This window comes from Micromys minutus (assembly GCF_963924665.1).
Source record: "Micromys minutus genome assembly, chromosome: 10".
Lineage (NCBI taxonomy): Eukaryota > Metazoa > Chordata > Mammalia > Rodentia > Muridae > Micromys > Micromys minutus.
Genome location: NC_137979.1, coordinates 47,500,962 through 47,524,029, shown reverse-complemented (window position 1 = coordinate 47,524,029; position 23,068 = coordinate 47,500,962). Strand labels below are relative to the sequence as shown.

The following is a 23,068-nucleotide window of genomic DNA, read 5'->3' as shown; positions in this document are numbered from 1 at the left end:
TTCAGGGTTATGTTGGTCCCTTACTTGACGCCTACAGATGCTTCTCCATCCTCTCTCATGGCCCTGAAGCTGGCTCATGGTAGACTCTTGCCCTTTATGGAACAGATGCATGGTTGGAGGAATATGGTAGATCACCGGGAGAATCTAGCTGCTGATAGGATTGCAGTCTGGTGTGTGTGTGTGTGTGTGTGTGTGTGTGTGTGTGTGTGTGCTTTTCCAGCACCTAAGGAAATGTTTGTTTTGCCCCCATTATTCATTTTTGTGAACTCATCTTCAGCATCTGAAACATACAAGGGAATAGCGCACATTTCAGTGAGCAGACCGAGCAATGGCCAACCCAAAGATAAATCTGGATCTTGGCAATGGCATGTGGCATTCAGGGACACAGGAAAGGGGGTTGATGCTTTTCACTGAGATGGAGTGAAGGGTTCTGAAAAGGATTGCCGGGCTTCAGGTCCGGGTGTATGTCAGAGTTGGTAAAAACAGCTCAACACATCCTCTGTTGGAATTAGTTGGCATTTAAGAAGAAGAAGAATCCTGGGAGAAGTTTGCCTATGTGGATATTTTTGCAAAATAGCTTTGCAGGGGTAGGGCCCTTTTGCAAAGATTCTCTGTGAGGGAGGGAGGCAGCAAATGAGTCAGATCTGTGTTCATGGGGCTACCCCCGGGGCATAGCTTGACTCATCCACAAATACTGACATTCCTTTTGAAGAAGCGGACTGCAAATACTTTCCCAGTGGGAAAGTCACAACTGTTATGACTTAACAATTGCTTTAGCAAGATGTAGCCACAAAAGCAAACCGTCCATACACATGCCTCTTTAAAATGTAGTCTGTAAATGTCCACCGACGGGGAACTGGTTGAATAAACTGTAGTCCATGCATACATTGAAAAATAGGGGAGTTCTGTGTGGGAAAGAAAATCTTAGGAAATATTAACAACTCCAAAAAAGAAAAATATATGTATACATAATATGGTTTTCTTGGGCACAAAATTTCTTTCTTTTCTCGTTTTTTTTTTTTTTTTTTTTTTTTTGAAGTAGGGTACTACTGGTTGGCCTGGAACTCTTCTGTATAGACTAGGATGGCTTCAAATGTATAGCACTTTCTGTCTCTGCCTGCCTAGTGCTGTGATTAAAGATGTATGTTACTATGTCCTCCTCTCCCTCCTCTTCCTCCTCTTCTTTCTCTTCTTCTTCTTCTTCTTTTTTTTTTTAAAGTAGGTTCCTGCTATTGTAGCCCAGGCTGGCTTCCAACTCACAAACATCCTGCCTTGGCCTCTCATGAGCTGGAATTCCAGGTATATATGATTAAACATAACCTGTATGCAGAAATGTGGTATAGAAAATTTCACACAATTTTCCACAGGAAAATACAAACTGGTCTTCTGGGAGGGAAAACTAATACTAGAGTAGAAAAAAGAAATACAGTTTCCTCAGCTGGGCATGGTGGAACATGTCTGTAATCCCAGTACTCTGGAGGCTGATGCAGGAGAATCACCATGAGTGAGAGGCCAGCTAGGGCTAGCAAGGAACAAAAATAGCTGGGCATGTTGGTGCATACCTATAATCCAAAAGAAAACCACAAATAAAATGGCTTCATTTCTCTGTATTGCTTGCTGTGCTGTTTGCAGTCTGTACCTTGTCTGTTAAGTAATGTAGTTAGGGGATGTTGGGGAGATGGCGTGGCAGGTAAAGATGCTTGCCACCAAGTCTGATGAGCTGAGTTTGATCCCAAATATTCAATGGTAGAAGGAGAGAACTGACTCCCAAAATTGTCCTCTGAATGCACACAAGCGCTCTCTCTCTCTCTCTCTCTCTCTCTCACACACACACACACACAATCCTTTTTAATTTTTTAAAAGATCTATTTGTTTAGATTGTATGCGCATTCTCCTTGCACAGATGTAGTGTACCATGTGCTGGCCTAGGGTTGGCCGATATCAGAAGAGGGCACCAGACCCCCGGAACTGGAGTCGTGATGGTCGTCAGCCACCTTGTGGATGCAGGGAACTGAACCTGGCTCTCTGCAAGAACAGCAATGCTTTTAACCCAAAAGGGAACTTTTCTTCGTACCCCATTCTTTTGTTTTGGGGAATAGGGTTTCTCTATGTAACAGCCCTGATTGCCCTGAAACTTGCTTTTCAGACTAGGCTGGCCTCAAACTCACAGAGAGCCTCCTGCCTCTGACTTCTGAGTGCTGGGACTAAAGGTATGTGCCACCATGCCCTGTTCTGAAAAATAAAGGAACGGGAATAGCAGGAATAGTTTGAAGGGCCAGTAAGGCTTTCTCCCATCATTCTTTTTTTTCTCAAAGCATTATCAGTTCTTAATTTTAAAAATTTAAATTGTTATAATTCTCTTAAATTATTTATTTTATTTATTTATCTAGTGTGTGTGTGTGTGTGTGTGTGTGTCTGGTGAACACCCACGTGTGGGCATGTGCCAGTGGAGAGCAGAAGAGAGGGCATCAGGTTCTCTGGACACAGAGGAACTGTGGTTATTTGGAACCACACTTTGGTCCTCCGTAAGAGAAGCAAGTACCTTCAACTACTGAGCCAACTCTCTGGCCCCTTTTCTTTTCTTTTCTTTCTTTTAAAGTAATCTGCCAATTATAATGTTATAAATATGTAGAGTTATTGGTTTGTTTGTTTTCGTTTGTTTTGTTTTTGAGACAAGGTATCATTGAGTAGCTCTGGCTGACCTGGCATAGCTATGTAGACCAAGATGGCCTCAAACTCATAGACATCTGCCTGTCTGCCTCCCAAGTGCTTTGATCAAAGGTGTGCTCCACTACTCCTGGCAAATATTCAATTGTATGTAGAGATTCATTCCTCTTTTTTGTTTTGCTTTTCAAGGCAGGGTTTCTCTTTGTAGCTCTGGCTGTTTTGGAACTCACTGCGAAAACCAAGCTGGCCTCGAACTGATCTGCCTGTCTCTGTCTCCCAATTGTTGGGACTAAAGCCCTGTGTCACCACACCAGCCTGAAGGCCTCTCTTCTTTAACCTCATGTGAGAAAACCGATTGGAATGTTGGGGTGGGGGCGGGATTGCTGTTTTATTCCGTGGTCCCTAAAGTACTACACATTATATGATCATTTCCTGCTCTACACCTTGGTGAATTGTATGACCAGATTGACCAGATTGGGCCTCCACAGGGCAGCATTTAACTCTTCTTAATGCTGGTAGACACCAAACTGGACATGACCCTTTGCCGAGAGCCCATCCAGCGGGGGAACCCCAAGCCTGGTTTCCTAAGCAGGGAAAAGGTTTTCACTGTCTCTGTGGAAAAGGGAATTGGGGTGGCTCCAGGGATTGCTTAGAGTCAGATGTGGGAGCAGGGCAGCCTGTGTCTCTAGACCTCTGTGCTAAGGACTTTGCTGAGTCTGCTCAGAACTTTTCTGTTTGTTGTTATAATTGCCCCAATTCCTGCCCCAGAGAAAGCTTCTGAGTGCCTGTGGAATTCAGAGACCTGGAGCGAAGAACAGATGGCAACAGTAACCTGGAGTGAACCCTGGCGAGCCACCTGCCTCCTCTTGGCCTTCCTATTTCTGCTAGATAAAGAGATGGGGTTCCATGATCTCCCTGAATGCTCACCTAATATCCGGTAACCCGAGGGAAAAACAAGTCCAATGCCACATTCTCTGAGTCAGTCAGCTAGATATGTGCTGGAGGGAACACGGGGAGAGGCGACCAAAGTTTTTACTTTATAATTTACTTCTCGCCTTAATCCTGCCCTGCCCTGACAATTCCTAAGAGAAACCTGGAGGCCCTAAATAGGCTGTCACCTTTTCTGTCATTTCATCTCTCCCCTCCCTCTCACTAACAGCTACACAAGTTTTGGGGGACAGTGGTTTAACTCAGTGTATAGATAGATGGTGGGGTGGACCTCCAAATCTTTGAAAAAAAAATTGTATAGGGCAAGGACCTTATAAGAACATGAGGCGCGACACAAATACTCGTTTACACCCAATTCACACTCCACTTGGACCTCAGCTTGATCTTAAAAGGCTGGGGTGGGTTTGTGGGTGAGGAAAAAGAAAAGGGAACAGAAAAAGTAGAGCACACTCCCGAGGACCTAATTCCTTTCCCCAGCTCACATTCCTCCGCCCCAGTCCCGCTGCCGCAGCCTCCACTGCCAAGGGGGGACCTAGACTCCCGCTCCAACTATTCCAACCATCCTGAACAGGGTGGGGCTCCCGGCTCTTGGGTCCCTCTCCGCTGCCCCTCCGGGGTTGGTCTCCCCTCCAGCCCCGGTTCCTCCCTTTCTGGGGTGGGGCCAGCCAATGGCCGACGTGACTCCGGGTTTGGTCTGGGAGCCGGGCAACTCGCAGATTCCCCGCCCCACAGTTCTGGCTAGAGTCCCGGTGCGCACGGACGTGGCTCGAGTTTCCTCCGCTCTGGGCTCCAGCTCGTTTTCCCCCTCTCTCGCTCCTCCTTCTCTCCGGGTCTCTCGCTCCAGTTCCACCCGGTCGGCCCCGCACGGCTCCGGGAAGCCATGGAGGATGTCACGCTCCATATCGTCGAGCGGCCGTATTCCGGATTCCCCGATGCTTCTTCCGAGGGCCCGGAGCCCACCCCAGGGGAGGCACGGGCCACGGAGGAGCCATCGGGGACCGGCTCCGACGAGCTGATCAAGTCGGACCAGGTAAACGGTGTGCTGGTGCTGAGCCTTCTCGATAAAATCATCGGCGCCGTTGACCAGATCCAGCTGACCCAAGCCCAGTTGGAGGAGCGACAGGCGGAGATGGAGGGCGCTGTGCAGAGCATCCAGGGAGAGCTGAGCAAGCTGGGCAAGGCGCACGCCACTACCAGCAACACCGTGAGCAAGTTGCTGGAGAAGGTGCGCAAGGTCAGCGTCAACGTGAAGACGGTGCGCGGCAGCCTGGAGCGTCAGGCCGGCCAGATAAAGAAACTGGAGGTCAACGAGGCGGAGCTGCTGCGGCGCCGCAACTTCAAAGTCATGATCTACCAGGTGAGCCCGCGGGGCGGACCGCGCCCAGAGCTGGGGGTACCCCACCCCCACCCCCGCGGCCCTGGCCTGGGATCCGGGTGGGGACACCCGGCTGTGGCTTGTCTCTCCGCCAGTCGGGCCGGGTGAGATCGGTCAGGAGCTCCCCCTCCTTCCTGCGAACTCAGTAAGAGAGGGGTTCAGGCAGTGGCGAACTCTGGGGCTCACAGAGGGGCGCACCCAGCGCTTTCTTCCCCAGGCTCCTCCCCTCCGTTTCTAACTCCTATTGGAAAAGTTAGCGGGCTAGGCTTGGGAACGCTGAATGCTCCCAGCTTGTCTCTGTCAAACGCCTTTCCACTTGGAGGAAGTTTTTATTTTATTTTTCTGGGGTGAGGGGAGGTGGGAATGCCTGAGGTCCCTGGTGGTCTTTGGGGTGCCCCTCTGTAAGGAGACACTAAAGGTGGGGCCTGGGGCCTTCGGCGCTGCGGGCCCGATATAGCGGGTGATTCAGGGCTCAGGCACGCAGTGGCGGGGGCGCCATGCAAGGGACATGACCGTCAGCCCCCCCTCACCCTATCCCCGCGCCCCCGCACCAACCTCGGCTACCCACGCACGTCCCCAGGCCGTGATCTGTCCCTGGCCTCCAGTCACTTTCAGTTCCCTGGGGACACCCTGTCTTGCGGTGCGCGGGCGCCCTTGGCGCCTGCTAGGAGCGGGCGGGGCAGGTAGGGTGGGCGTTAGACTTGTAAGTGGGACTGTTGGAGGTGGCGGTCTGAGTGCAGTGAATCACCCCCGCATGACTGCGGGAGCCACGTCCCCGAGCTCTGAAGGTGCTGGGGGGTGGAGGCTGCCGTCCTCAGGCACCACCCTGTTGCATTCTTTGCACCTTTCTGGGTTCCTCCTGCCTGGATACTGTCGTATCTTAACCCCTAAAGCATCCGAGAGTCTCAGTGCAGATTTATCCCTGCGCTCCCCATCCCCGACACCCTGAGCTGAGTGTGGAATTAGTGCTCTTTCCCAGGGAGGGAATGTGTTGAGCCCCGCGCCCTCCAGCTTGGGCCTGATTGATGCTTCCACTCAGAAGAGGAGTGGGGACTGTAGGGTTAGTTTATGCCTCTTAGGGGAAAGGGGCGGGGGTGGGGGAGGGGAGACTAGTTTTCCCACCTTCAAGGACCTGTGTAAAGAAACTGTGATCGCCAGGTTCTGGGACTTGCTTGATTAGGATGCCTCAGAGTAACCATGTGATGTGAGGTGAGGACCTTGAGGATGCAGGTGGCAGACAGTGTCTGGGGAAGCACTGAGCAGTCTGTATGCTTGGAGACCCTGGTGGTAGACAGGGCAGAGCAGAGCTGCTCCCAGCTCCTGCTTCTGCATGCTGCTGAGATGCTCTTTCAAGGAGCCTGCAAAATGTTTTGCCCTGCTGGCGCATACCAGTGGCCCCCTCATTCCAGAGGCCAAGGCAGCCTGGGACGTGCAACACAGCTCAATCTAAAACCAACCAAACAAAAGGCTTTGTCTCTCCCATTTATAGCATGCACCAGGTAGGAGAAAAGCGTTCACTTAAGAAAGCTGTTACCACTCAATCTAACTGCTTAGAGGTTTGGGTCCTGAGGGTTGTTTTTGAGATCTGTGTGGCCCTCGAGGGTGATGTTTAGGGAGAGAGAAGTAAGCTAGTTCTCTTCTGTGCTTGTCACAAAGAACTCGGATAGGTGACTTTCTCATTTTAAATGTCCCAGGTTGTGCAAACTGGGGGATATTCTCAGCCTGGAAGTAAACCTCCCCATGCTGAGGAGGGTGATTCTGAGAACAAGTGTTGAGTGGGCGGGGGACTTATCTGCTGAGGTCAGTGTCCTGTCTGTTCTATTCCATTCCCAGTGTTAGACAGTCATCACTGTCTGAATGGTGGGGTGGGGTGCTCACTAGATGGCTTTGACTACATCTGAACCAAGCCAGTGGGTGAGGAGGGCAGGGAGTTAAGGGAGAGTGGGTTTGGGACTGGGACTGGACAGATGGCTCAGTCCTAAACAGCACTAGGTGCCCTTCCAGAGAACCAGCCACCCCCATGATAGCTAACAACAATCTAACCCAGTTCCAGGGGGTCTGACACCCTCTTCTGCAGGGTTGCTGCACAGACGTGCATACAGGCAAAACACCCATACACAAAACTGGGGGGGGGGTCTAAAAAGAAAGGAGTCACTTAAATGACATGCTCAAAGGTAAGGACTGGCTTCCAGGACATAGGGGTAGGGCTCAGAGTGGCAGAACTTCCCAGAGCTGCCCCAAGGATCCAGGTGGGGCTAGGGGGTGGAGCTCCCCAGGTCTGAGAAAAGCAGCCCATTCTTGTCCCTCATCCCGGGTCTGCAGAGGTCCACGGTCTGAGAAAAGAATGGGGTAAAAATAGCCGTGTGTCTTGGCAGGCCTAATAGGGAAGACTGGGGGCGGCAGAGTTTATGGGAAACTCAGGATAAGGAGATGGCCAGGCAGAGAGAGCAAGGCAGGCAGGGTGGGGAGTGGAGGATGGGAGATAGTGTGGCTGGAAAGGGGCTCCCAGATGATAGGAGTTTTTAGAAAGGAAGCAGAAAGGAGATTCTACATTCCCCCTCTAGGTGTAGGAGGTCATGATATGGAAAAGGGACACTGTAGAAGAAGGTCCCCAAGGGTCTGGGAGTCTCAGTGCTGGGATCAGGATGTCTACTCACACATGCCCCATTCCTGGTCTGGCTATAAACAAAAGCAAGCGGTATGGCGTCTCAGTTGGTCCTAGAGGGTAACAGTTATGGGCAATAGCTGGTGAAGGAAATAAGTGAATTCTTTTATTATTATTATTATTATTTTGTATTGCTAGAGACAGAGGTGGGTGTGTGTGTGTGTGTGTGTGTGTGTGTGTGTGTGTGTGAGAGAGAGAGAGAGTGAGTGAGTGAGTGAGTGTGTGTGTGTGTGTGTGTGTGTGTGTGTGTGTGTAATTCTGGCTGCCCTGGAACTCCCTCTGTAGACCTGGCTGGTCTCAAATTCAGAGATCCACCTGCCTTTGCCTCCCGAGTGCTGGGACTAAAGGTGTGGCCACCACTACCGGACAGGGCAGTGAAGCCTAAAGGTTATAGAATGAGGGCCTCTAGGAAGTCTGGGTAATTTGTGCAGATGGACGCAGTTGAAACACCATGCAGCCCAGGAGAGCTGAAATCCACACAGCCCCATGTGCAGCACTGGTTCGATTCTCCCAGTGCTAGACTGGAATCTTGAAGGGAAGACAAAATGGAAACAAATACTCTCTGGAAGTTGTAATTTTCCCAAGCTCCAGCAGCCTAGGCAAATCGATTTACCATTGCCCTATATTCCCCAAAGGTGGGCTAGTTTGCTTGAGGCACAGCTGATACCCTTTGGGGAGAGACCCAGAAGCCCTGAGGAGATTGGATTACTCAGACATTAGAGGAGAGGACAGTATGGCTGGAATGAGGGCTTGCTGGCTTCTCAAACCTTCACCAGCCTTTAATTCCTTCCTTCCGGTACGCCACATGAATCACAGATACCTTTCTCCACAAGAGCCCTAAACCTTTATCTAAAAATACTCGTAGCTTGTTGCTCTGCTCCCTTTTATCGCCCCAGCCTCATCCCTGTGGAGTGTTTTGTTTCTACCAAGTCTAACTGATGGCTTTGGGCTGTTTTTCTTGGTCATGCAATCCAAAGCAGACAGGGTATTTTTAGGGGCATTCGCCAGGACCGAAGGAAATCTTACTATCTGCCCACTTACCGCCCTGTTTTAAAAGTCAAATCTGACTGTTGTAAAAGTCCAGGTTGAAAAGGTGTGAGAAGGGTGTAAAGTTGGCAGCCGCAACAAGAGGGGACAGCCTCTAAGCAACAACCTCAGAGGTGAGGGTGGTGCGGCCTGTTCCCAGAGCTTAGGTGGGGTAACGATGCTAATTGCCACACTACCCATGTGAATATTTCATCCTTCTGTGGCTCTAGCCCTCTGAGCTAGAAGATAACCGGCTTCATCCTCCCCATTGTGTATCTTAGGAAGCTGGGGCCCAGACCGGGTTAGTTACTTGCCTATTGTCACTTAAGCAATGAGGTAACATTAAAACTGGGGCCAGCTGAGTGTGGTACTACACAGCTGGACTCTAAGCTCTCTGGAGGCTCTAGAAGCAGGATTGCGAGTTTGAGACCAGCCTGGGCTACTTAAGGAGACCCTCTCAAACAACAACCACCACCCTAAACTAGCAAATAGGGAATAGGAATCTAGCTTTGTTGGCTAGAGTGGTTGCTCAGCATGCTCCAGCCCTGGGTTCCATCTCTAGCACCACATAAATTGGCTAGGCGGTATGTGCCTGTAATCTCAGTGCTTAAGCAGTAGAGGCAGGAGGATCAGAAGTTCAAGGTCCCTCTTGGCCACATAGCCAGTTTGAGGTCAACCTGAGCTACAGGAGACACTAACTCAACAAGCAAACTGGGCAAGAACCCGGATATGTTGCTCCTTATTGGGATGCTCTGTGGTGTGCACACACACACTTGCACAAATGCATGCAGACACATGTGCTGTGTTGGCTACAAGTGGCCAGCAGTGGAAATTGATGGCCATCATCGGCTGAAGCAGAAGCAAAGATGGGTCACCTAGACACACGAGGGCAGGGGGAGAAGTTCCCCCCGGGATAAGGAGTAAGTTCCAGGGCACCCATGGGTGTCCCTGGCTTAGGCTCCCTTTCTAGGAGAGTCATTTCCCACCCACCTCCTTGCCATTCCTGCCTCTTCCCCAGACTCTGCAAGCTGGAACCTGTTGCTGCCTTGGGAGTTTTATGTGCCTTACTGAAGATCACTATTGTCTGAATCTGCTGTTCCCCCAACTGTTCCTCCCCTAAGTTCTGACTACCCTAAATTCTGTGAGATCATCGCTGGAGAGGGTCAGAAGCTGCTGCTGGGAGCCCCGTAGGCCCACCTGTCCTGAAGACAGCTTGTGTTTAGATTCTGATTTCTCTCTGTGTTATAGTGTCCGGTAGTCAAAGCTCTGCATAGCAAAGGAGGCGGGGGGTAGAAACAATGCCAAGAGGGAAGTAGCCAGAGTGTCCCTCGACTATGCCTGTCCCTTTTCTGATCCAGGCTGGCACCTATGCATGCCTACCCTGCCTTGGGGAATAACAAGAAGAAAGGGAGTGTATGTCTTTCTCACTCAGCCAAGCCTTCTTGTTAGGATTTACCAACTGGTCTCAAAACCTTCCTTCTCCATACCTGGCATCTCTTCCCTTTCTCTCAAGCCTCTCAGTAGCCATGACCATCTTGTGCAGAACAATAGACCATATGCGCCGGAGGAGAGAACTAAGGAACATTCTGGAAGACAGGAAGGAGGTGGCTGGGGGTTCAGTTGAAGCTGTGTTTATTAATTTATGGGCTTGGGTTTGTCCCACCCCTTCTAGCCCTAGGGCCCTCCTAAAGAAGCGTTTCAAATGTGGTTTCGGCACACCCTAATTCATTCCGGGGCCTCTCCCTCTTCAACCAGACCCCACTCTGCATGCCACAGAGGCCTCCTTCTGTCAACCTCCCTGCATTCATCCCAAGTACCATTTAAACCCCTTTTCCTCATCTTAGCCCAAGAAGAAGCCGAATGTACCCTCTGGCCCAGCCACACCCAAGATCGTGCCTCTTGACCTCCTGCCTGAGACTGAGCCCTTTCACCTGAAGCCCGACCGCCCAGCCTTTGAGCAGATGCCCAGCCCACTGCCCTATTACCCAGAGCCTGGGCTCTGATCCACCCCAGAAGAGCCAACGGCTGGTGGGAGTATCTAGGATCTCCTGGGACACCAGGCCCCCTGGGCACAGGGTGTCCCTCCTGGTTCCTATTGGCTCATCATCTGATGAAAGTCAGTGCCTTCATGGCCTGTCGTCCCAAGCTGTTTTGGCTGGCAATGGGTGCTGGAAAATGCTTGTGTTCCGCAGTGCCCAGGCAAATGTTGTGTGTGTGGTGGGGGTGGAGGGTGAAGAGGAGGGTTCTCCCCTTCTTGGGTGGTGGTGGGGATGTTTTGCTCTCCCAGCGCTGTGAATAGACCCCAGAACTCCCTGCATGCTAAGCAAATGCTCAACCCCAGAACTGTATCCCTTGATTTCTTTTTAAATTGTAGCTCTCACAGCACCAGACTTGAGCTGCACCCGAAGGCTGCCTTGCATGAAGCTGCATGAAATTGGGTGTGTCTTCTGGTTCTCTCTTCCCTGCCCCCTCACTCCCTACCCCTCAGGGACAGGCCAGCTTGGCTCAAAGCCTCTTTGGAGGGGGGGGGCCTTCATGAGGCCCAGGCCTGGGAGTTGTTCCGTGCCCTCTTCACCCACTCCCTGTAGCTGAGGAAAACATTTACACTTACTTTTTTTTTTTTCCGTTTTCTTTTAGAAACTGTTTTGCAAAGGGATCCCTTATGTTTGCCAGATCCTACCTTGGGTGGGGCACCCGAAAGCTGCCAGCTCAGAGAGGCCCAAAGGGGAGGACATTTTAGCTGACTCCACAGCTCGTCCTTTCTCCACTATCATCCATCCCCCTCGGGAACCCTTGTAGATTTCTTTTCCCCATCTACCGCCCTCATGAAAATTCAATACTGTGGCGACGCTGTATGATTGTTTATGTAAGAGGGCTCTTTGGAACACACCACAAACCATCCTAGTAACAGAGGCTCCTCCACCTTCCTGAGAGTCAATCCTGTTCCTCTTAGGAACAATGTCCGTCGCTGCTGAGGGAGCTATAAAGAAAGAGCCTTCTTGCCTTGTCTCCTTGACTCAAAGCCGAGGTCTTGGGCTCTTAGGACTCCCCTTCATTTTTTCTTCATAATGCATCTTTTGTGCCATATAATGTCGTTTCTTCTAATAGGTCTCTCTAAGCAGATCTTAGGTCTCAGAATCAACTCCAGTATCTTTCTCAGCACCAGTGCAGACAGAACTGGTCAGCACTAAGTCAAGAGAGTCTCCTACACCCAGCTGGCTAATACTTGTTCTTCTCTCTATCAAATATGAAATGCCAAGGCATAATGGCTCCATTACAAGATAATCTTTTCTTTTCCCCGGAGACAGTGTTTCTTTCTCTGTGTAACAGCCCTGGCTGTCCTGGAACTCTCTCTGTAGACCAGGCTGGCCTCGAAGAGATCCACCTCCCTCTGCCTCCTGAGTGCTGGGATTAAAGGCATGCACTACCATGGCCAGCAGATTATAATCTTATAGTGACATTTCTAAGCAAGAAGGGTTTACTTTCTGCAGCAGGGTTGGGAGGTGAAGTGTAAGAGGTGGGAACTTCCCTGAGGGCCTCTTTACCTCTGTCCTGGACTGGTGCCTTCCTGGCTTGGGGAGCTAGCTATGTATGCTTGGCAGGGGCTGGGGAAACCGTGCATGCTTTTGTTCAGACCTGGTCATTAAAGGTAACTCTGGAAACCAAGCCTGCTGGGAGTGGTGGTTTTGTTTAATTAAAAAAAAAAAAAAAAAAAAAAAAAAAAAAAAAAAACGGGAAATTGGAACAAGCAGAACCCTCCCTTCTTGCTCTCCACAAGGCCCCTCCATTGCCCTAATCACTCTGCCAGATACGCAGGGGTGAGACAAAGGTGCCTGGCCAGTGTAAGGGGAGGTGCTTTTGGATTGTGTTGCTGGCTGTTGTAGCAACAGACTGGGTGGGCCCAAGACAGCACTCCAAGGCTGTGAGTCATGAGGGAAGCCTGACTTGGAAATGGGGGTGGAAAAGAGAAATCCATTAATGGAGGGGAAAGCTCATGGTGATGTGCTATGTTCAGAGCAGGCCTACAGGACATTGTGTGGGACTCAAGCCAAGTTCTTTCTTCTTGCCCAGATCCCAGCCTTTAATCCAGAAGATGGTGCCTCTGGTAGAAGCCATCAATCCCGGGGAAACCCACCATGAAGCTTTCCTTATATTTCCTAGGCACCTTTCTTGAAAAAGCCAAGGCATAAACTTCTCTTCCCTTGGACAACTCCCCAGCACTGTAGCAATAGAAATTGGGTTAGGCAAGCGAAGCCTGTGGTGTTCTCCTTAGCCTTATTTTCTGAACTCAGCTGGCAGAGACCTTTACCTAGAAGCTAGAGGCCATGAAAACCAGCTAGCTCCATCTTCAGGGGTTAGGGTGGGACAGGAGGAGAGTCACAGGGGCAGTAGTGGGGCAGGGATTTGTCCTCCAGGAGTTGAGACTGTTTCCTGACTATCTTTTATTCCATCCACATTGCTGGACCTTAGTAAAAGTGTGTGTGTGTGATTCAACATAAATGATTCTACACACACACACACACACACACATATACACACATGTGCTCTTTTCCATTCTTTGGTGAGACATGGGTAGGTGTTCAGTCTGGCAGATAAGAGATGAAAAAATTTGAAACAGGGTCTCACTGTGTGTAGTCTAGGCTGGCCTGGCTCTCATTTTGTAGACCAGGCTGGCTTTGAATTCACAGAGATCCACCTGCCTCTGCCTCTCAAGTGCTGAGATCAAAGACCTGCAACGAACCACGAATGAATCTGGGTTGAGATGTCTGAAAAAGGTGGCAGAGAGTTTCATCTTAGGGAGACCTAAGATGATGTGTATGATCTCAGTCTTGATACAGAAGTCTTTGGGCACAGACAAGATGATTGCAAGAGACTCAAAGGGTACTGCCAAAAGTCAAAGCAATGTTGGGAGAGGCTGGGGCCTTCCTGCATTCAGTACAAGGAAAACATTCTTTCAGCACCTCGGTGAATAAGAGACAAAGGGATGGCACATGCCCCAAGATTCCAGTGGTCGAACTAAGCCCCACTTGTGGCAGGTGGAGACTACAAATCCCAGCATGCTTTGTGCTCTGGCTACCTTGCCTGCTGGGAGGTGTAGTAATGTAATAGATAGCATGAGGTGGCTTGGTGCCCAGAGCTAGTGCCCAGTTGGAAGATGAAGTGGAGACGGTATTCCCTTTTTGTTCCTGCTAATGTTATTGACAAGGAGGGAAGGAAGTTGGGAGGAGGTGTTCCTAGTTTCTAGTGTAAACCAGGAAACCCTAGGGGATGTGAATGGGAGGGAATAGGAAAGGGTTTGGGGGTGGGGAAGGGATTTCTGTAGCAGGTGGTATAAAGATTTCATGTAGCCTATGAATAGATAGGTGTGTCTATGTGTATCCTTTTCGTGTGTGTGTGTGTGTGTGTGTGTGTGTGTGTGTGTGTGTGTGAAGAATCGTTTACATTGCCTTGTTTTCTCAGGAGATGGGATTTTCTTATAATTCTGGAAAATGACCTGGAGAAAACATTTTGGAAAAATTGCGCCCCCTTCCCTTAGTCCTTGGACTTAAATACCTAAAAAAGATTCCGGCCATTTTAGGAGCTCCCATTTGATCTAGGTCAGACTTTTTTTTTTCGTTCTGTGCTCACCCACGTTCTTTCTTTGGTAGTGGTATGTTGGGGGAACCCTAAAATGAATTGTTGATCACAAGTCAAGTTATTGAAAATTCAAGAATTGAAGAGTCAAGAATAAGACTGGTGCCAGGGTCTCTGAGAGGAAGGGATGAGCTAAGAGTTCGAGAGTTATAGGCAGTCCTGGATGGGAAAACCATTCCTACTCCTGGATCTTTAAACTCTGGCCTGGGAAGCAAAACAAGACTAAAAAAATGGCAGTCCTTCTTTCTGTTCCAGGACAGGGAAAACAGAACCAGAGAAATGTTCGGACTGTGGAGAAAACAGATCATTGGCATTTAGCCAATGTCTTCCTTTTCCTCCATGAACTTACCATAAGGGTAGGAGATGCCCACTAGTGGAACCAAAGAACATAAGAAAGTCAAGGACGGAAACCGTCTGCTGTAGGCAGAGCTCTCCTTCCTCCAAACTGGTTTAACTCCTGACAACAAACTTTCTTTACTTTAGCATAAAGCTACCTCACTTGGAGACCATCTGGGATCGGCTTTGTACCCCCCTAGAGGCTTCAACTTCTAAATTCTCCCAAACTGTTATGGTTTTTGTCTCGTTTGGAACAGTGTGTAAATTAGGACACCAGAGGGCGCTCTGGTATTTCCAAAGTTAGGCTGTCTCTTCCGAAGTCACAGCGGCATGAAGCAATAGTGTGCAAGGGTTTGAGGGTCCCTGGGCATATTTAGTTTAATCAGAACGGTGATCAGTTTCTGAACCGAAGCTCTGCTCTCTTCGCGTGTTTTCTGTATAAGGACCACTCGACACGCAGGTTGTGATCAGTTCTGTACCAGGCACTGGAGTGTTTGAGTGAACAAGTCTGGTAGATTTCACCCTCACCACATAGGTTTCCCCAGAATCGCCAGCACCCCACTCAGCTTCGTCCGGGGTCCCATCTAGCCTTTATTCTGCCCTCCCCAGTGCCATTTCTCATCTCGGCTCTGTTCTCCTTTTAGGATGAAGTCAAGCTGCCGGCCAAACTGAGCGTCGGCAAGTCTCTGAAAGAGTCGGAGGCGCTGCCGGAGAAGGAGGGTGACGAGCTGGGCGAGGGCGAGCGGCCGGAGGAGGACACCGCGGCGATCGAGCTGTCGTCGGACGAGGCGGTGGAGGTGGAGGAGGTGATCGAGGAGTCCCGCGCCGAGCGCATCAAGCGCAGCGGCCTGCGGCGCGTGGACGACTTCAAGAAGGCCTTCTCCAAGGAGAAGATGGAGAAGACCAAGGTGCGCACGCGCGAGAACCTGGAGAAGACGCGCCTGAAGACCAAGGAGAACCTGGAGAAGACGCGGCACACGCTGGAGAAGCGCATGAACAAGCTGGGCACGCGCCTGGTGCCCGTGGAGCGACGCGAGAAGCTGAAGACGTCCCGCGACAAGCTGCGCAAGTCCTTCACGCCCGACCACGTGGTGTACGCGCGCTCCAAGACCGCCGTCTACAAGGTGCCGCCCTTCACCTTTCACGTCAAGAAGATCCGCGAGGGCGAGGTGGAGGTGCTGAAGGCCACCGAGATGGTGGAGGTGGGTCCCGATGACGACGAGGTTGGCGCCGAGCGTGGCGAGGCCACTGACCTGCTGCGCGGGAGCAGCCCCGACGTGCATACGCTGCTGGAGATCACCGAGGAGTCGGATGCCGTCCTGGTGGACAAGAGCGACAGCGACTGAGCAGGACTCACGGGGCTCTGCCCTGGAGGCCGGCGCCTGACCCTGCCGCTCCCTGACCCCCCCACCCCGCCCACCACCTTTCTCTTTTCCAACTTTCTCTTTTGCATTCTAAGCCCCAGTCTGGTTGGACTTTTGTTTTGTTTTGTTTTTAAAGCGGGGGGAAACATATCCCGTGGAAGAGCAGCCCTCCAAAACACAGTCCTTAGACCGAGGGGAGGTGGTCTCTAACCATGGACAACCTCAATTTGGACACAGTCTGGGTAGAATATGGGAAGCATGACCCCATGACCTGGTTGTCCTGGTCCAGAATGCTTTTTCTAAGCTCCCTAGTTAGGCCCCCTTGGCCCTGCCCAACACCGCTTCCTACTTGGCCGCACCACCCTGTTTCCCTGAGCAGTTTCTCCTTTTCCTTACCCTGGGAGACTCCAAAGCCAAAATTTCCGCAAGAGGAAAGAGCGAATGCTTAAAACAACTCGTGTAGGGGCAGCCTTCTAGTGCCAGCTTGCTCTCCCAGATACCTAAAAGGTAGAGAGGCAGGAGACTTGGAAGGTCAAAACCTGCCTGGGTTGCAGGGTGAGCTCAAAGCCAGCTTGAGTAATTTAGTGAGATGTTTCAAAATAAGAGGTATCGGGGGTGTATCACTGATAGAGCCCTTGCTTAGAAGGAGGGGGTACCACGAAGATAACATGTGTGTAGGGAAGCCTTTGCCCACACAGGAGGTGGCCCACTGGAAGACCTGAGGGTCTTTGGAGGAACCAAAGGCAATGGAGTGGGGTGAAGGCAGGGTGTGACTCTTCCCACCAAAGTAAGCAGGAAGCGAGTAGAGCCTGGGAAAGGAGGGTAGGTGTGTCGGGAGAGGGGTACATTTTCAAATCTACAAAATCAGCACACAGGAGCATATGAGTATGGCTTTGGGAAGAGAGAGGAAGATAGGAGAGGGCTGGAATGGAATAAGAAAGAAATACCCTCATTAGCAACACAAAGACATTCAAGATGAGAGTCCAACTTTGAGAGGATCTCGGGATAGCAGGTCAGTCTCTGGATCAGGAGGGCAGTCAGTTCTAGAAAGTGTGTTCCGAAGAGAGGTAAGCCAGACCGGATTCTGTCTTCCAGGATCTGGGAACTGCCTTCTGGGAAACCTTGTTTTCCAAGCCCAGAAAACTAGGGTTCTAGCAGGGGGCAGCAGCGAGCTGTGAGGAGCTGGCAGTTGGGAGGAAGGGAGAAAGCAAGGTGCTAAAGGCCAGGCCTAGAGCAGAACTTCCCTAGCCGGAAGTTGGGGAAGTAGGGCCTGCTGGCTTGCCCGCCCTCACTCTCTCTCAGCTGCTCCTAGCATGAATCTTTCCCTAATGAAAACTGCAGAACTTGCCAAGATCTTCCTAAGTTCCTTGCTGTTGGGGCACCTTTACCTGAAAGTTGGGGAGAGTGGGGTGTTGCTTCTTGCCCAACTTTTGATTTCTATAGTTACTGACCAGGATTTCTCCTGGACACATTAGTTACCCCTTTAAAGGCTGACCAGGAGCAAAGATGACACCTCCCCCAAATGACAGCTACAGGCTACAGGCTACTTCCTTCTCTCCACCTCTGAGTCTTCCCTGCTTTTTTAGATTTGCATCCAATTAATATGGGGGGGGGGGGAGAATGGAAACCACAAATCTTTTATACAATACGAAGCTTTGCTTTTTATTTTTTATTTTCCTTTTTTTTTTTTTTCTTGGACCCCTTCCCTCCTCCGAATGGTTGGAGACAAAGAAGCTGAGGAGGGGGGGTGAATGTAGGATGAGGTCTCCTGTGCTGATGGGTTAACGTTGTGGGCAGATGCAGTTTCTTGTGGGCTCTAGGGGAGCCCCTCGAGTTGCTGTGTTCTGGTGAGCAGCCGGACCAATAAACCTGCTTTTCTAAAAGGATTTGTGTGGGGTTATATTGTTCAAAGCAGTTGCTGAGGGTATTGTAGGACTAAGGGAAAACAGGAGTGGGAGGAGGAAGGAGGGAGGATCTACATTTGCCTGGCTTCCTAGAGTGGGACTGGCATGGCAGAGCTAGACAACGGTTGTCGAGATGTTGAGCATTCTCTACTGGAACACTTCTTAACATTGTGTAGTGAGATTCTGTATTTGACCTGGTAGTGCTCCGAGAGAGGTGGATTCCTTTGTTACTTTCAGAGCAGAGGAAACAGTGGCCTATCTGAGGTCACACAGCATGCAAGTGGCAAAACTGTCTGTCTGCACTAACTGTTTAAAGGTTGAATCCTGCACTCCGGATCCTGCCTGGATCTACTTCCTCATAGCTAGGGCCTTAACCTCCAGATGTTCCTCCACCCCAGTCATAGGCCTGGAGGAGGATGGGAAGGAGAGGCTGTCCCAGAAGAGTGCATGGGAGAGAAAGGAGTACACCCGTTGTGCCCACACATCAATTTTTATGCCCCAGCAACCCTGCATTGAGCATCCGTTTTGTTGTCTGGCCATCTCTCCTTGGACCAAACGTATCCTGCCTGCAAATGATGAATTTCCTGAAACCATGGGGCTTTTGATATCCTCATGGGTTCTGACTATCTCAGAATCTCAGGAAGGACGTCCCTTGTAAAAGTAATGCCATTTCTGGGGCTGCACCTCACCTTCATAATCCCACCTCAAACAGGCGAGTTCCTAGGAGCTGCACACACAATCCTCTGTGTGTGCCTTCAGCAGCAGAGTCCACAAGGCTAGAGTTCTAAGCCCTCTGTAAAGGATTCCTACCAAGAGCAATGGACACCGATATTGAAGATTTAGAGCCTCCCAGCTGTTCACATTCCCATCTGCCAGGAGACACAAACCCAGGGTCTCACTTGTGGATGCACATGCGGCCGTGAAGCAGGAACTGATACCAGGAGCCCAGGTATAATCGGATACTCCGGAAATACCCAGCCATTCTCAATCTGCTTGCCTACCAGCTTTTTCTTTGTCTGCCATTAGCTCCTCTATCCATCCTTCTCACACTAGCAAGTTCTTCGCTGGGCTGCTCTCACCCAATTCCAGTCTGGCCGTTCCTCCTATGAATATGAATATTCCTGACTAGCCACCTTAATGGGTACCATGGCACCCCATTCCCTCTTTTACCTCCCCCAAAGCCCTTCCAGAATCAGAGAGGCTCCTTTCACTGTAGTGAGACAGGGACGGCTGCTCATGGGTTTTGGATTAAACATCCCACTGCCCACTAGGAGGAATGGATGATATTCCAAGGTCCTTACCCACTTGGTATCTTCCACTAACCAGTCATTGGCATTAATTCCCAATAGTTACACTGAGATGATCAAATAGGGAAACTGCCAAGGGATCCTTTCAATGTCACCATGGATCTATGAAGTCCCTTTGTAGACTCAAGTTAGCAGGTCTCTTTATGACACCTTCCAAGGCCTTATTCATTCATTTATTTTTTTACGACACCTTCAAGTCCTTGGTTTGTTTGTTTGTTTTTTTTAATATTTGTGCATTCACATGTGCACCTGAGTATGTGTGTGGAGGCTGGGGGAATAACTCCTCATACCATCCTCAGACATCACTGGCCTGGAGCTCATTAGCCAGGCTCAGCTAGAACCCACTACCTCCCAGTGATGGGATTCGGAATGGATGTCACTATGACAGGCATTTGTGTGCACGCTGAGGACTGAACTAAGAGCCTTGTGCTTAAAAAGCAAGCACTTGCTGTTATTTTCCCAGTCCCCTTTTTGTTTTTATTTACTTCGTTTTCAGTTTTGTTTTTGAGACAGCCTTACTGTATGTGTGTGTGCCAGCAAGTTCCTTCATTACTTACACACACACACACACACACACACACACACACACACACACACACACAAGTTAAACTGGCCACTGCTGATAATACTCTCTCTCCCTCCTTCCCTCTCTCCCTTCTTCTCTCCTTCCCTCCATCCCCCCTCCCTCCTTCCCTCTCTTCCTGCCCCTTCCTTCTTTCTTCTCTCCCTCCCTCCATCCCCCCTCCCTCCTTCCCTTCCTTCCTGCCCCCTTCTTTCTCCCTCCATCCCCCCTCCCTCCTTCCCTCTCTCCTTTCCTTCCTTCCTTCCTTTCATTCCAGACAGGGTTTCTCCATCTAGCCTTGGCTGTCCTGGCTCTAGCTCTGTAGACCATTCTGACCTTTAACTCAGATCTGCCTGCCTCTGCATAAAGGCATGTCACCATAACTGCCCTGTGCATCCCTCTTTTTGTTTGTTTGTTTGTTTTTCAGTAGTCCCAGAAGTGGAACTAGTTCTAGCACGTGAGACTTCACACACACTAGGCAAGCACTCTACCAATGAACCACACTCGGAGACTTCATCTTTCCTCTTACATCAACCTCTTTTAAAAAGATTTTTTAAATTGTGTATATGTGTGGACCTTTATGAGTTTATATGTAGCATCTGCATGCAGGAACCCCCAGAGGCTTAAAAAAAAAAGGATATCAGATTCCCTGGAACTGGAGTTACAGATGGTTGTGAGCTGCTGTGTTGGTACTGGGAATTAACCCTGGGGTTTACTGCAAGAGCAGCAAGCATGCAGAACTACGGAGTCTTCCCAGCTCCATGTCAGTCATGGTCATCACTTCGGACAGTCTTAGAGCTTTGTATTAGTAAACACTGGTTGAATGAGTAGATAAAGCATAAAGTTCTTGGTCTTGTAAGTATTGTAAACTCATTGCTGAAAACAAACAGACAAAACGCTAAAGTTGAAAATAAACCCGGAGGGAATTTCCATATTAGGAAGCTCCCCGTCCCAGAGTTGGCTCAGTGATTGGGAGAGCATACTGCTCTTGCAGAGAGGTTGAGTTTGGCTCCTAGCCTCTACACTGGGTGCCTCATGTCTACCTCTAACTTCAGCTGCAGTGGGGCCTCTAGTCTCCTAAGGCAAACACAAGTGCACATATATTACATAATAAAAGCCAATTACCTGCTGCTCATCCAGAGGATGTGGGTTCATTTCCCATCACTTATATGGCAGTTCACAACCCTCTGTGACTCTAGTTCCAGGGACTCTGATGCTCTTTTCTGGTCTCTGAGGGCACTAGAGATGTGCATGGTGCACATATAAACACACATACATACATGCAGGTCAAACACCCATATGCACAAATAAAAATGAAATAAAATAAAATGAATAAGCAAATAGATCTCTAGGGGGAAAAACTCCCCCAAATAAGTTCATATGTATTTGATATCATACCAGGATCTGATTACATATAGCCCAGAAATATAGCTCTCTTGTTTCTCTTCCTGGGTTGCAATGCATGAATCATTAAATAAGACACACACTTTCCATGTGTTGGTGAAGATGACCTCCAGCAAGCAGTGGCAGGCTTACAGTTGAGAATGCTCAGGGAGGGGGTCTGCTTTCCAAATACTTTCAGCTACAATGTTAGCTGGGATGTTTGTTGGTCGCTTTGGGGTTTCTGTGCCTCTGAAAATAGCAATCATGTAATCATTTCTAGACTCCCCTCCTCCCTACTGAAAACATGGACTGAAGAGTGAAGGTGGCCAGGTATGATGGCCCATGTCTGTAACTTCAGCCCTCTGGATGCCAAGACAGGAGGATCTCAAGGTAGATATTAGCCTGGGTAACATAAGCAAGTTCAAGGCCAGCCTAAGCAACTTAGTGAAAACCTTTTCTCTTTTTTCTTTCTTTCTTTTTCTTCCTTCCTTCCTTCCTTCCTTCCTTCCTTTCTTTCTTTCTTTCTTTCTTTTGTTTTTCTTTCTTTCTCTTTTTCTCTTTCTTTCTTTCTTCCTTCCTTTCTCCTCTTCCTCCTCTTCCTTCTGTCTGTCAGTTTGTTTTGTTTCTTTAGAAACAGTGTTTCTCTCAGTAACAGCTTTGGCTGTCTTGGAACTGTCTCTGTAGACCAAGTTGATTTCAAACTCAGAGATCTGCCTGTCTCTGCTTCCCAGGTGCTGGGATTCTAGTTGTGTGGCATCTCACCACAATGCTGAGAGCCTTTCTTCAGAAAAATAATTAAAATACTGGGGGTAAAGCTCAGTGTTGTGCTTCATCTTGAATGAGTGAGGAAAGCCCTGCATCAATGCCAGTATAATAAAATCAAAGAACACACACACACACACACACACACACACACACACACACACACACACACACGGGGGGGGGGTGGGAACAGAGAGAGCAGGGAATGAAAGACTGAGGATATAGCTCAGTGATAAAGCATGTTTTTATAGGGTACTATATTCAACCACTCATCACAAAAGAAGAGGGGGAGGAAAAAGAGTGAAGGAGAGCCATTTGTCTAAAGGATAAAAGAAACCAAGTCAGTGACAGCAACAGAAAGGGAGAAGAAGGCACACAGACAACATGAGTGCTCGTTCTAAAGGACGTCTGTGCCTCTGTACTAAGAGCCAGAGTCTAAAATGGCTCCTGGCCTTGAAAGGGTTTGTAATTAGTGGTAGAAGCAGATGTTCAAAATAGCTCCAAAGCCAGTAAGAGTTGCGATGGCATACAAAGCTCATTGACAACGCTCCCAACTCCCTCTCCCTAGAGGGAATGTGGAAAGCTTAAAAGAGGAAGGGCCTTTTGAATCGCTGTTCTAAACACAGGTAGCATTTCAGCAACGCCAGAGTGCTCAAGTGGCCTGTTGCCTGATTTTCAGGTCACCGCGCCTAAACATCTCTTGCATCAGGGTTTTTGCTTTTGGTTAAAAGTACAACCATGTGTTACTTAAGTCCACAGCCATTTTCACATTGTGCAAACATCACCCAGTGAACTTTTATATAAACTGAGAGGCTCGGACATCACCAGAAGGTAACAGTCTTAGGGGACCACTGGAGTGTGTGCAATCTGTCATGGATTCAGAGGTTGCTATGTGACACATGCCTGTGTGAGAAAGGACATTGGCTAGTTGAAAGGGAAAAGGATAGTGTGTGTTGGAAAGCAGCCAAGACAGCCCTTGGTCTCCAAAGGATCCCTGAGCACAGACCGAAAGGAGTGGGGCTAGGGGATCTCCAGGGATTCTTGCAGATGTGGTTGATGGACAGCCCTCTCTGAGGTGATGACATTAATGGAGTTCAGCTCTAAGGGCTTTCAGGCTCTTTGTCTCAGTTTCAAA

At 49.5% G+C, this 23,068-nt stretch overlaps 1 protein-coding gene across 2 annotated transcripts; it reads left to right on the top strand.

Moving 5' to 3' along the window:
• Window positions 1-4,348: 4,348 nt before the first annotated feature.
• On the top strand, window positions 4,349-17,901 carry CAVIN1 (caveolae associated protein 1). 2 transcript variants are annotated; one of them, XM_080923355.1, is made up of 2 exons: window positions 4,349-4,972; window positions 15,296-17,901. In XM_080923355.1, exons 1-2 carry the CDS (start codon window positions 4,496-4,498, stop codon window positions 15,995-15,997), a joined length of 1,179 nt encoding a protein of 392 aa, XP_080779481.1. In that variant the 5' UTR covers window positions 4,349-4,495; the 3' UTR covers window positions 15,998-17,901. The 2 variants fall into 2 exon arrangements, with proteins under 2 accessions (XP_080779481.1, XP_080779482.1); XM_080923356.1 differs by lacking the exon at window positions 15,296-17,901 and adding an exon at window positions 10,526-13,020.
• Window positions 17,902-23,068: the final 5,167 nt, after the last annotated feature.

Coding starts and splice junctions, on each gene's coding strand:
- CAVIN1 (XM_080923355.1), top strand. CDS start 4,496: ATGGAGGATGTCACGCTCCATATCGTCGAGCGGCCGTATTCCGGATTC. Junction 4,973..15,295: donor TCAAAGTCATGATCTACCAG/GTGAGCCCGCGG, acceptor TTCTCCTTTTAG/GATGAAGTCAAGCTGCCGGC.